We start from the raw sequence: 14308 nt of genomic DNA on the forward strand, positions 1-14308 counted from the left end.
GGCATTTGAAATTCAATTTGGCCCGTGGGGACCTGGGGCAAGATACTGCTATCTAACAATAGACACCACAACTGATCCAAACACATATCAGTACGTACAACAGGCATATGATCCGTTAATACACACGATCATTAATTTGACACATAATGCAGCGACTGTCATTTTGGGACAACAGCCTGTGATTGCTACAGGCGTGGACAGACATGGTCCTATTAATTCTGGTGCGAAATATGGGGAGAATCGCACACACTTATTTACACCAGTTACATTACCTGAGTTAACACCAGCAGCACGCGACATTCTGACAGAGCGCGCAAATGCAACTGCAGAAATCACGCTGTTAAGAGAAATTGTTAATGCCCTCTTCGCAATTAGAGGAGCTGCTCCAGCGTTAATTGATGTACCAGCTCGGGTACAAGTTTGTATTCCCATGGCGAACATTAAGGCTACTATTGGAAAGTTGCCAACTAATCCAAAAGACATTGCATTGTGGCTTAATGAGAGAACGCATTGTTTAGATGGGGTATATCCTACACCGACCGCAAATCAGAAACTTGCTTTGGTAAATTCCCTGCTACCAGCGGGTTTGTCAATCACATTAGCTGAAGCACGAGACTGGGATTCAGTCATCAGCAATGTGTATGAGAAAACCCATGGAAAAGTTACGATCTCATCACTGGCAGATACGCTAGGACAAGTTAATAAGACTAGTGGGATTGTAGCAGCTTATATTCTAGGGTTACGCTTTACACAAGGCAACCATGAGATTGTGTGGGGTTGTCTGAAGGCTTTGATTAAGGGACAGGGTTTGCTGTTAGACCTTGAAAGACAAATTCAAGGTGTACCAGTGGAACAAAAACCAATTATGGTTCCTGAGATTCTGAAAAATACTTACACTCTTGTTGGCAGATCACTCACTGGGGATCCGATTGGATTAACTAAGCCACAAACCAGTGACAGGAAACCTGAGAGATCAAACGCAGAAAAGAGGGGAAATTTTCTTGTCCAAGAGAGAAAGTGGAGACCTCCGTTCACCCAGTATCAGACTCCAGTTTATCCTAGAGACGAGCAGTGGGACAGAAGAGGTAATTTTCAAAGAGATAATAGAAGTTTTCAGACTCCTACACAGAGACAAAACACTCCTACACCACAGACTACACAACAAAATACACGCTTTGAACAGCAAGCTCGTAATGAGGGTGCAGTGTCCAGATATAATCTGAGACAATACATTAAAACTCCTGACAGATATGGGCAAGGCAAGGCTAGCGAAATTAAATTTCGTGACAAGCGTACAGGTTTTGCTACGCAGACTTCAGGATTAACGAACAGCCAACGTGAGGTTAAACAGGCTGCAGCAGCGACGACACCGGCGAGCACAGAGAAATTTGTTGGGAAGATAACTCACTTCCCTACAGACCTCCTCTTTGAGGAATGACAAACTTAACGTTACACATTCACTACAAGGGAAAAGATTATACTGGCCTATTAGATACACAAGCCGACATATCCCTTGTAAGAACTGATATTTTAATAGATGAAAATTATGTACACGACATCACGATACAAACAATTGAGGGAAATGGCACTTATCCTTCATATTATTTAGACTTAAAAATTAATGACAGGAGAGTTTCTATTGAATTAGTTGAACATGACAGATTAGGTTGTGACTTTCTTATAGCATACAAAGATGTGGCTTCCTTCTTTACAATAAAAGAGGAAGTTACAGAAAACCGCAAGCATACGGAATTGACTGTGAAATTTGACTTGGAAAAAATTATCACAGATCAATGCAATGAAAGTGCTTTTAATGATAAAACAAAATTGTATAATTGGTTAATGACACACAAATATATTTTTCAACATTGGGAAAATCAGGTCGGATTTAGAAAACAAATAGTACACAATATTAATACATGTTCTACACTTCCAAAGAAACAGGCACAATATAAAATTAATCATGCCGCCTTACCAAGCATACAAATTGTAATCAATGATTTGCTTAAACAAGGAGTACTGCTTGAACAGTATAGCCAAATGAATACTGCAGTATATCCAGTGCCTAAAAAAGATGGTTCATGGCGAATGGTGTTAGATTATAGGGAAGTGAACAGAGTCACACCTTCAGTGGCAGCACAGAACACACATTCACCTTCAATCTTAAGCGGATTACAGCGTAAACGCTTTAAAACTACATATGACTTAAGCAATGGGTATTTTAGCCACCCAATCACGCCTGAGAGTTATTGGCTAACCGCATTTACCTGGCAAGGTAAACAATTGGTTTTTACACGCTTACCACAAGGTTTTGTAAATAGTCCAGCTTTATTCACTGCAGATGTAGTCTCACTATTGTCTAAGTTTGCCAATACAGAAATTTATGTTGATGACGTGTACCTATCACATGACACAGAAGAAGAGCATTTTAAAGCTATGACAGAAGTGTTAATTACATTGACAGAAGCAGGTTACCTTGTTTCCCTAAAGAAATCTCAGCTTGCAAGAGAAACTGTGACATTTTTAGGCTTTGAAATAGCTGAAAATGGCAGAGGCCTCTCTACTAATTACAGAGAAAAAGTTTCCAACATCAGTGTTCCTAAATCACTAAAACAGTTAAGAAGCATTATTGGGTTACTGAATTTTTCAATGACGTTTATCCCAGATTTTAATGTACTGATTGAACCATTACATCACGCAACATCACGCGAGATTAAGTCAGAGCAGACTAGACCGAAAACACCTTTTAAATGGTTAACAGTTGAGGATGAGGCATTGCGAAAGTTATTAGCAGCAGTTAATGATGCTTCCTACTTAGCGCAGCGCGACCCGACAAAACCATTGTCAGCTTATGTCAACATTTCACCACTAGCTGCATACATTAGAATTTACAATGCTATGGAAACAGTACCAATTACATTATTATCTTATGTATTTACAAACACAGAGAAGAGATATTTGTCGCTTGAAAAACTATTATCAGCGATTACACTCACAGTGCTAAAATCACGTGATTTGGCACAGGGACAGGATATCTATATATACACTTCAGTAGCTTCACTAGCAACATTGCAGAAACAGACCATTCCGGATAGGAAGGCGTTAAGAAGCCGCTGGTTAAAATGGTATACCATTATAGAAGATCCCCAAATACATTTTGTGCATGATAAAACTTTAACTACATTAGATGACCTCCCATCACCTTTTGAAGGGGTGACATGGGAAAATCAAACACACCCAAATGACTTTTACACATGCATTTTCTACACAGATGGTTCAGCTGTAGACTCCAGCAAAGAAGGAGTGAATAAATCTGCAGGTTCAGGAATTGCAAAATATGACGCACATATGAATTTGTTGCATAGTTGGCAATTACCTGTTGGAGACCACTCTGCACAGTTTGCAGAGATTCATGCATTAGCTTTTGCTATGAAAGAAGCACTTACAGTTAAGGGACATGTACTTATAGTTACAGATTCCGCTTATTTAGCACGTTCAGCATTGCAGGACCTACCAATTTGGAGATCAAATGGATTTTTAAATGCCAAAAGGAAACCACTAACGCATATAGCTAAGTGGAAGGCCATTGCGGCCTATCTTGATCAAAAGCCTGATATTGAAATTGTACACGAGCCAGCGCACAGAACGCTTGGTTCATCGGTTCATACTATGGGTAACCAGTTTGCAGATAGTCTCGCACAAACTGTAAGTCAGAAATTTGCCGTTAACAAAGTGTTAACAAGGGCACAGTCAAAGTCAGCCAGTCTCGATGCAGAGTTGTATGCTTGTCTGGATACCACCAGGCCTAATCCACCTGGGTATCCTAAGAAATACTCATTTAAACAAGTCGACAATAATTGCATGGTTGTAATTGATGCTAATGAATTCATTGTTCCCCCTGTAGCAAGCAGGATGCAGATCGCTACGCAAGCACACGACAGTGTGGGACACCCTCACCTAGGGAGAGAAAATGTTTTGTTGACACTGAAACACAAATACTGGTGGCCGAACATGAGGAAAACAGTTAAGACAGTTCTAAGCAACTGTAAACCATGTCGGTTGGTGAACGCTCCTAATCATCAGACCCCACCATTTATTATTAATGCAATACCGAACAAACCGTTTGATTTAATATATTTGGACCATATTGGACCTTTGCCAGCATCACATTCCTACAAACATGTTTTGGTTTGTGTTGATGCTTGTACAAGGTTTACGTGGTTATACCCCGTTCGTGGTACGACATCTAGCTCTACGCTTAAATGTCTCAACACCTTAGTAAGTGTGGCTAAGCCCAAAGCCTTTCATTCCGATGGTGGACCTGCTTTCACAGCAGCAGAAACCAAGGAATGGGCCGCAACATTAGGTGTTGATTGGGCCTTCAGCTCACCGTGGCATCCGGAAAGCACTGGAATTGCTGAGCGTAGAAATTACGAGGTAAAACGACTTTTAACCAAAATGCTATCTAATCGTCCTACACAGTGGTATCCACTCGTAGTTACGGTTCAAATTGGCCTAAATAATATTCCTAACTCAGTAACTGGTAAAACACCCCATGAACTGTTATATGGTACTCCTATGAATACACCGTTTACTAATGATTCTATTTCTGTCCCAGGGAGACTTGAACAAATATTAATTTTACAGGAATTGAGGGATTCTTTTTCCCATACAGCCCACACACCACGTAATCCTGCAGCTTGGACGGCGCAGATTGGACATTCGGTCCAGGAGAGGGTTGCTAAGGTAAAGCCGTTGCGGCCTAAGTGGAAGAAACCTACCACGATACTTAAAAAGATAAATGAAAGAACCTTTATCATCCAAGATACAAAAGGAAGAGAAAGAAAAGTGAGTATCGATAATCTTAAGCCTACAGCACATTGCAGTAATGTCACTGTTCAAGATGGAGGAGACACCGTATCTGCGACAGACTTCGATCGAGCTGCAGCCTCTCGAAGCACAGATTGCAGGACAACAGGATGTGGAAACTAATCACGCAGGTGAGGTCCTACAAGCTGAAGCAGACTTCCCTGACAGTGACCAAAGACATATATATGTGTTACCTGCCATACCGGATCAACGCAACATTTACCAGAAGGCCTATCAAACAGTGGCTAAGGTGATCACAAAGAAAAGACTGTTAAAGACTATTTTGTGTCTCTCAATCTGTTTTGCTTTTCTAGCAATATCGGCCAGCGTTATTTTCAGGTTACAATGGCATTTTGTGACTCAGCAAGAAGGAGAGATCATCGACTGGAAACGTACAGCAGCACACGGTATTACCACACCAGACTCCGGCATCGTGAAACGAGGACTACATTACGATTTGAAACCGGTGGACATACAGTCGGTGGGTATACCTCAAGGTGTGTATTGGAAGCCGTTTCCTAAACCTATCATCCAGAAACGAAAGACTTTGGGGATTTCACAGGTTGTGCTGTTTGATTCTACTGTGCTAGCTAAAGAAGCTGGTATAACTACGCCAGAAGGAAGGAAGCTGGTGACACAACATCTGAATGCACAGATGCAACAGCTGCAATCTACAAGCCTGAAATATGATTTACCCCTTCATGACCATTGGAAGCAGCAAAGCTACCGTGAACAACGTTGTCATGCTGAATTTGGACATTGTTATTTCATTGACTTTCAAGGAACACGTAAATGGCCAACGAAGGAGCTGAAAGCTGATCATTGCCCTCGGCCTGGTGTGACCATGGACAATATAAGGTATAAGCAATACCCTATTTTCTATCTGAATACAGGTCAAATTACTCAGAACGGATTCGTTCCCAATGGACAGACTGATCCAAGAGTGGCATTCTGGGAAGGTGCTGAAGAAGAAGAGTACAGAATACCTGGGGGGGTAAGACCTTATATATCTGCTGTTTTTTGTACTGACAGTATTTACTCAGGATGGTGGAACTCATCAATAACCGCTGAGGACCTGTTACACAAACTTCAAGATGTGATGGAAGATGCTAAAACTGGACAACTAAAGACAGCAGCACTTCCGAAAGAATGGAATACAAAAGGTGATGGTATGTTGTTTCGTGAACCTACAGCATGGGACACTTGCACTCAACCACGCTTTGCTACATTTACCAATACTACATACTACAGCCATTCATGTAAAGGTTTCAAGAATGCGTGTGGTATCACATTGGAGAAATTGATTAATGAAGGAATCTGTGATAAGGACACTACAGTATTCAAGTACGGTTGTAAACCGTGTTCCTTTTATTACAATCTCACGCAAGGCTATTTTAACTGGCAACCGAAAATGATTGATCAAGGATTTTTACATTTTTCTGGGTTACGAGGTTTTTGGTGTGTGGAGCGAATAGTGATTATGAAACCTAATTACAAAGTCTACTCCCTGTTCCAGAAATGTCTCAATGATAGTTTGCATATGAATGTTGACACGGTAATCAGGGCAATGAGCGATTTGATGAATGTTCAAATAGCTCCAGATGATAAACCCTGTGAGTATGACACGTGCACCACACGTAATATTGTTAACATGCCCTACTCAGAGGCAATGTGGGGTACGAATGCAACGATTAATGCCATAGTGTATTATGAAAATGACACAGAGTTCATGAATGAATGTAAAGTTTCAAGTAAAACATCTGCAAGAAAATTGCTTACTAACGATGATATTCTTATAACCACAGGACACCTGCTGAGTGATTCTGTTTCTGTTATAAGTCAAATCTCTGACTCAAATGATGAAGAATTAAGGAGAGGTATTTTGGTGTTAAGAGATCACATGATAAAATTTGCTTCCTACACAATTTCAGATATAACAGTGTTATCTGAAGAAATTAAAGCTTTGGTTATTCTTAATCACATTACTTCTATCAGGTTAACATTGCAAAGTAAAAAGGTTGACATATCACTTTTAAATCTCACTTTAATCACACAGACTCTCAATTTAAGTCCGAAAGAATCTGAAATCTTGGCATATGTTTCACAAACCACAGTTTATGACATACGAGAAAGGAACCACAGACGGGTTCATAACCCTGATGACTCATTATGGGAAGTTTTTTTATACTATGAATTATTTATTCCAGGAGACGTGTATACAACAAATTGGGAACTGCTTAATTTTGGACACATAACACACACAGGTTCTTATTTCGCAAGGATGCAGGTTGCGCAACCATTTCAATACATGTCTGTGAAATGTGATCGTAAATTTTTCATCAGCACTATAAGATGTGTTGATAGAGGTTACTTGATTTGTGATGACATTATACAGCACATGCCTTGCAATGATCAAATGCAAGGTAGCAACTGCCCGATAACTGTAATGCCTATTCAAACCCCTTTTACATTAGTTCACAGCCTAGATAATGGGAGTTACATAGTGTTATCTACAGAAAAGGATTGCGATATTCCTCCTTTTCAGGCATCACTTGTCACGGTTAATGGGAGTATACAGTGTTATGGTACTACACTTATTCCACCTCTGTTACATCAGAAATTCACATCTGGAGTACATTTCCAGGTACCAGCTATCACACTGATCCTTCCTCACATGACAGCCTATTTGGCACATTTAAAGAAGATGAAGGTTACTATAGGGTTCACACATGATATAGTACATACCCTTTTACAGAGAGTTCACAGTGAATTACTACGTGTTGATTTGCACCCAGGTGATTTTCCCCAGTGGTTAACTACACTGGGTGAGTCATTGAAAACTTTTTGGCCAATGACAGGTAATTTTTTGACAAAGATAGGCACTAGCCTACAATCTACTGGTAAAAGTATCTTTAGTGGACTGGGAAATGCGTTTGGAATCCTAGGTTATTTAAAACCAATATTGTTTTTATTTTAGGGATAATAATCCTTGTTATTTTGCTTCGTATTTTCTCATTTCTTCCGAAGATGAAGATGAAGAGGCGTTCAGCTTAATCACATTTTGCTTTATAGCATATATTCTTATATTTTTACCTAGATACTAATATACTGTTTTAAGCACACAGGTCAAATCTAACCTGCTGCAGTATGCTTTGTTGCAAGGACACAGACGAAAAGAAAGATACTTCACAAATCTTGCGTCTACCACGTTCCTATCAGACCTCCATGAGGATGTACTTAGATGAACTGGTTTTGCCAAATCGGAAACCCCGCAAAGTGCATGCAGTTCACGATACGATGAGAGACTTTATGTATCAGGACTCTCTTGCTTCCTCTGGACCGTTTTCTGTTTTAACACCTAATGGGACATTGCTACCGCGTAGCTTGCTAATGTTATGTAATTTTTGGCAAGTGAAATCTTTGCTGTCTCTTGGTGATCAACCCAACTTCAAGTGTAGAGACATTCATCGTCAAATATTTCAAATGTCTTTTTATACAATTGAAGAAGGTCATATCAGTATTGTCAGCCACGGGTCATATAATTGTACCACTTTGTTTGCATGTTCAGGTAATAAACATCAACATTGTTTTGGTGCCCGTTGGAATACTACGCTCTTGAGTGTGTATGAAAGCCAACATCAACCCGCTTTACAATTGGGTGATTTTTACAAATTGATACCTTCCCATCGTGGAATAACTTGTGCACATATGCGCAGTTGTGGGTGTTTTGGCGATCAGTCACATACTCCTATGAGTTCAAGCTCTTCAACATCAGAGAGCTGTGACACTGTCTTCCAATAGTACACATAATGAATATTTTCTGCTTTGATAGTTTTTCCTGCATTTGCAAAAATATGATAATTATGTGTAGGAGAGGGTGTTATGGATTACAGGTATTTTCTGGCATATAACGCATAATGAATACAGGTCACAGGTACATATATACGTAGTATCATAGTAAGGCCTAGTATAGCTTAGAGTATATTGTTAAATTCCTGGTTTTCTTGTCTTAGAAATAATAGCTTGTTTTGCTCAGAAGAGGCAGGATATTGGGACAGGTTACAAAGACATAAAAGGGGAACTTATAACGGTAAACACGCCGTGGTTTGAACAGTAACTTATGAAATATCCTAGGTTACTAAATGCAAGTCCTAAGATCGTAAACATCATACGTCACAAACCACAGAGTATGGACACATGACACGTGACACACGTACGCAGTAAACAATACACTCTATATTAGGTTGGCCCGACTCCATGTTAGATCAGAGAGAGAGAGAGAGAAAGAGAACCGAACTTAAGTGTGAAATCACACAGATGAGACTGGGACTGGCTGGCCTGACGTAATATCTTTTGGTTTGTGAGTATTGACAATGCATATCTAGTTATAATCTCTGCATAGTTAGGAATGGATTGGTAACATACTGTAACTGTTAGCCATCGGCTTATAAGAAGCTTGTTCTGATATTTCTGATATTTCTGAATATTGTTGTAATACAATAAAGGATAAACCTTTTCTTATACAAACTCTGAGTACCCTTTCTTTATAAATAATAATCTCACAATACCCTCCATATCTTAATATGTGAGAGTGTGGCCGAGGCTTTTTCAAGTGCAACATTTTGGTTTGTGTTCTCTGCTTAGAGCAGGATATAACTCACCATAAGGCGACACTTGATAAAGAGAGGTAGGTGATAGAACCCAGATTAACACCCCTAGTGAATATTGTCCTGTACAATAGTGGCTCAGCCACGCTCTTATGAGTATGTCTCTATCCCGTCACCGTGTGCCCCACACACCGTGTCCGTGTAATAGAATAGAACGATAGCGGTGTGTACTTAGGCCTTGGCCACTCACTAGTCTCTCCAAATAGTTATGCCTAAGGCGGGATCAGCGCCTGTTGACCGGTGTTGGTGCACTTGATGTATCTACTACCTTCCGGTCACGGCGGTGACCGGTAATACTTCGAAAAGGATCAGCCGAATCCTTGCTTGTCTTGGATGTCCGCAGTGCAGCTGTCTGGTCCCAAGCAGCTCACCAGCAAACCTGCTCTGCACGCTTGTCCCTAACTGTCTACACAGTAAGGTGATTGATCGCTAGCACTATGGCCGTCCCTGCAGCACAGCAGCCTACTGTGACTCAGGGGTTTCTCCTAAGGGCCTGCGGGGCAAACCTAGCCTATGCAGGCGTGTCACGGACCCCCTGCACGCATACACCCTCCTCCTTTACCTTCCAGATCCCCTCAAGTCAGGTGACTACCCAGGAGCTCATGGGAGTTGTAGTTCCTCAACAGAGCCTCTCTGCCTTGAGCTGCACAGACTCACAGCCATTGCATCAGCCTCTGCAACACTGTTGCAGACCTCCACATGACTCTCCTAAACAGAGTCAAAACACCAACTGAACACACATATGAGGTTCCTACCACATCCCTACATATATATATATATATATATATATATATATATATATATATATATATATATGATCATATTAAATACAGTAGTAGAGGGGACATATGGTAAATATATGTTGAAGAGTGGGTGGGTGTTTCTTGATCAAAAAAGATATATCTCCCTCTATTTCACAATTATATATACACCTATGGCTAGTAACTACAGTACTGCTTCATGGTCTACAGATATTCAGGAATAGCAGTTCATATCTCCCACAAATACAGTGCCATGGGTAAAAAGATACTTAACACAGTGATAGTGTTATGTTTACACATGTGACAAGTTTATTTTTTTTATTTATTTACAAAATGTTTAACCAGGAAGTAATACATTGAGAGTTACCTCTCGTTTTCAAGTATATCCTGGACATAGTTAATATGACAAATAATACATGGTTACAAATACAGTTACATAAATGAGCAGGGTATACATTATATACAAGACATAGCATGCACAGTTAAAGAAGATGTATATTATAGGATTATGTAACAGTTACAGAGCAGATTAAAATGTGAGACAGCCTTAGTTTTGAAAGAACTTAAACTGGTGGTGGATGTGAGAGTCGGTTGTTCCAGTTTTGGTGAGCACGGTAAGAGAATGAGGAGCGGCCGGATACTTTGTTGAGCCTTGGGACCATGAACAGTCTTTGGAGTCTGATCTCAGATGATAAGTGCTGCATGTGGTAGGGGTGAGGAGCTTGTTCATATAGATGGGTAGCTTGCCCAGAAAGTATTTGAAGGCAAGACAGGAAAGGTGAACTTTGCGCCTAGACTCGAGTGATGACCAATCTAGTTCTTTGAGCATTTCGCAGTGATGTGTGGTGTAGTTGCATTGGAGAACAAAACAACAAATTGAATTGTAGAGGGTGTCAAGTTTTCTAAGGTGGGTTTGGGGTACCGAGCCATATACTATGTCTCCATAGTCTATAATTGGCATTAGTATCTGCTGTGCGTTATGCTTTCTGACCAGCAGGCTTAGGGAGGATTTGTTCCTGTAAAGTACACATAGTTTGGCATAGGTTTTGGATGTCAGGGTATGTGCATTCCGAATGTTAAATGGGGGTCAAACCATATGCCCAAGTATTTAAAACTAGTAACAGGAGTTAGGGTGGTGTTAGTGTTGGTTCTGATCTGGAGCTAAGTCACTGTAAGCTTTAAAAATTTAGTCTTGGTCCCAAATACCATTGTTACAGTCTTGTCAATGTTTAAAAACAGTTTGTTTTGGGAAATCAAGTTTTCGAGTCTCAAAAGTCAGACTGAAGTATGTGTTGAAGGTCAGAGAGGCTATGGCTGTGTGCATATAGGATTGTGTCATCTGCATACAGTACATGTGTATTGAAGCTTCCTTACAAGCTGTGGGAAGATCATTGATGAACACTGAGAAGAGTAGGGGCCCCAGAACTGAGCCTTGCGGGACGCCACAGGTGATATCCAGGGGGTTGGAGTTAGAGCCTGAGATGGACACATGTTGGGATCTACCTGAGACTGTAGGTAGGACTGAAACCAGTTTAAAGCATGCTTCCCTATTCCAGAGCACTGGAGTTTGTGAAGCAGGATAGCATGATCAACAGTATCAAAAGCCTTTGCAAAATCTAGGAATATTGCACCAGTGAGTTGACCCCGTTCCATTCCACATTGGATTTCATTGCAAACTTTTAGCAGGGTAGTTACGGTAGAGTGCTTAGTTTCCCATTGTGAGGATTCGCCATCCTGGCGTGCAAAGACCGTCTCCTCACCTCTCAGAGTACAACTTCAACAGTCTTTCTGATTTAAGTTACATGTATGTAGGTGAAGAACTTTGTACAAACAAACTTTTTCATTACTCTTTAGGTAGTATTTAAAAATGTTTGAATTGAGCTCTCAAAAGTACAAAATGAATGAATTGCGTGAAGCTTTCTTGTCAACTCTCGAAGCTTAAAACAGCAATACAACATTCCCCCTTTTTTTTTCTTTTTATTATTTGTATATGTAAATCATGGGATAATGTATAATTCTACATTATTACCTAAGCTGGCAATCGTTTGGTGCTCCTGTTATAAATCTGTCAAAAGCCTTATTGTGTGCCTAATATAATGGCTGCTTCAGTCATTGTAACTCAGCAGCTACAATGCATCCTGAGGCCTGGGTCCCGCTGCATCCAGCGGCGCGCGGCCACGTGTGCGTCACTTACCAGACCGGAGTTCCTCCCGAGCTGGCCCAAGTTCCTCCTCGCTGCAAGGCTCGCTGCACACTGTGACGCGTCAGCCAGCAGGGGATAGGCAAGGATCGTGATCCCAAGCGGCGACGCATCACGTGGACTCGCAGAGAGCCAATCAGAGCTGTCTGGAGCTACGGGAGGGAAGTCTGGGCAGCCGTGCATAGTGTCCCCCCCCTCCTCTGGTGCCCGTTTCACAGGCTGCCCTTGCTCCGGGAGGGGGGGGCTCCATGTCCTTCCCTGTGTGCTGATCCTCCCCCACGTGTGACTGTGTATGTACTTCGTTGTGTGCTGATCCTCCCCCATGTGTGACATTGTGTGTGTGTCCTTCCCTGTGTGCTGTTCGCCCCTGGGATTCCTGGCTTGCTTTGTGTCACAGTGTGAGGGGCTCCGGGAGTGAGAGAGGGACCGGGGGGGGGGGGGAAGGAGACAGCACGAGAGCCCTCCGCTCAAACCACGCCCCCCACTCCAGCTCGCGCTCCCTACAGATCGCAGGTTGTGGTCAATTGCCTCTCCACACGCCGCCTGTCTGCAGTGCGGGCACGTGGTCTGAGGCAGCCGGCCTTTAGCCTTACAGTATATAGTATTACTAAGGTAACATTATTTAAGTAATAATCCCAGAAGAACAGTGCATTACTGGTCAATAATGCCCTGGCTGGAAGAGTTAAAGGCCTGAGGCGAAGCCGAGGGACTTTAACCCAGCCAGGGCATTATTGGCCAGTAATGCTCTGTTTTGAGGGGATATTACTATTATAGGCTAAATGTAGGCTTTTTTCATAAAATAGACACTTTTGTATAGATGTATAAATCAGAACTACGCTGATGAACCTGTGTCGGAAAAAGAAGTAAAGTAGTAAATGAGAGGGGAGATATGTGAGGGGGGGGGGAAGAGAGAGAGGTAAGAGGGGAGAAGAGAGAGATGTGAGGGGGGGGAGAAAAGTGAGGTACTGTAGGGGGGAGAGGACAGAGAGATGAGGGGGTGAGAGGAGAGAGAGGTGAGGGGTAGGGGGAGAGAGGTGAGGGTGGGGGGAGAGGTGAGGGGGTGGGGGGAGAGAGGTGAGGGGGTGGGGGGAGAGAGGTGAGGGGGTGGGGGGAGAGGTGAGGGATGATGGAGAGAGGTGAGGGGTGGGGGAGAGAGGTGAGGGGGTGGGAGGTGAGGGGGAGAAGAGAGAGGTGAGGGGGGAGGAGAGAGAGAGGAGAGGGTGGAGGTGAGAGAGAGGAGAGGGTGGAGGAGCGAGAGAGGTGAGGGGGGAGAAGAGAGAGGTGGAGGGAGAAGAGAGAGGTGGGGGGAGAAGAGAGAGGTGTGAGGTGAGGGGGGAAAGGGATGAGGGTGAGAAGTGGGGGGAGGGGGAGAGGTGGGTGAAGGGGAGATGGGGAAGAGAAGTGGGGGGACAGTGATTTACTACAAACTTAATAAAAGCCAAATGAAAGTTACCCTAGCAGAAGGTATACATGATGTGGAAGAAATATTACTTTGTTGCAAGTAACAAAGTTACGAGAGAGAGAGGGAGAGAGGGAGGGAGGGAGAGAGGGAGAGAGGGAGAGAGGGAGAGAGGGAGAGAGGGAGAGAGTGGGAGAGAGTGGGAGAGAGTGGGAGAGAGTGGGAGAGAGTGGGAGAGAGTGGGAGAGAGAGGGAGAGAATATGCTGCCGTGCTGTGTGAGAGCAGAGGTGCTGCTGGAGCTTGGGCCAGGAGAGGTATTTACTGTTAGCTTTTTTAAATTTGGCAGTTTTTTTATTTCCTATTCTCAGCGCTCCCCCTGCATCTCTGAAAGGTGAATTAGCAAGTTGCCAA

At 42.4% G+C, this 14308-nt stretch overlaps 1 protein-coding gene across 1 annotated transcript; it reads left to right on the forward strand.

The window, feature by feature from the left end:
• Positions 1–2212: 2212 nt before the first annotated feature.
• Positions 2213–9318, forward strand: LOC142492389 (uncharacterized). The gene is made up of 5 exons (XM_075595032.1): positions 2213–2216; positions 3272–3818; positions 4212–4437; positions 4904–6038; positions 7995–9318. The coding sequence occupies exons 1-5, from the start codon at positions 2213–2215 to the stop codon at positions 8003–8005; spliced, it is 1923 nt and encodes a 640-aa protein (XP_075451147.1). The 3' UTR covers positions 8006–9318.
• Positions 9319–14308: the final 4990 nt, after the last annotated feature.

Source organism: Ascaphus truei, chromosome 4 (genome assembly GCF_040206685.1).
Source record: "Ascaphus truei isolate aAscTru1 chromosome 4, aAscTru1.hap1, whole genome shotgun sequence".
NCBI classification, from domain to species: Eukaryota; Metazoa; Chordata; class Amphibia; order Anura; family Ascaphidae; genus Ascaphus; species Ascaphus truei.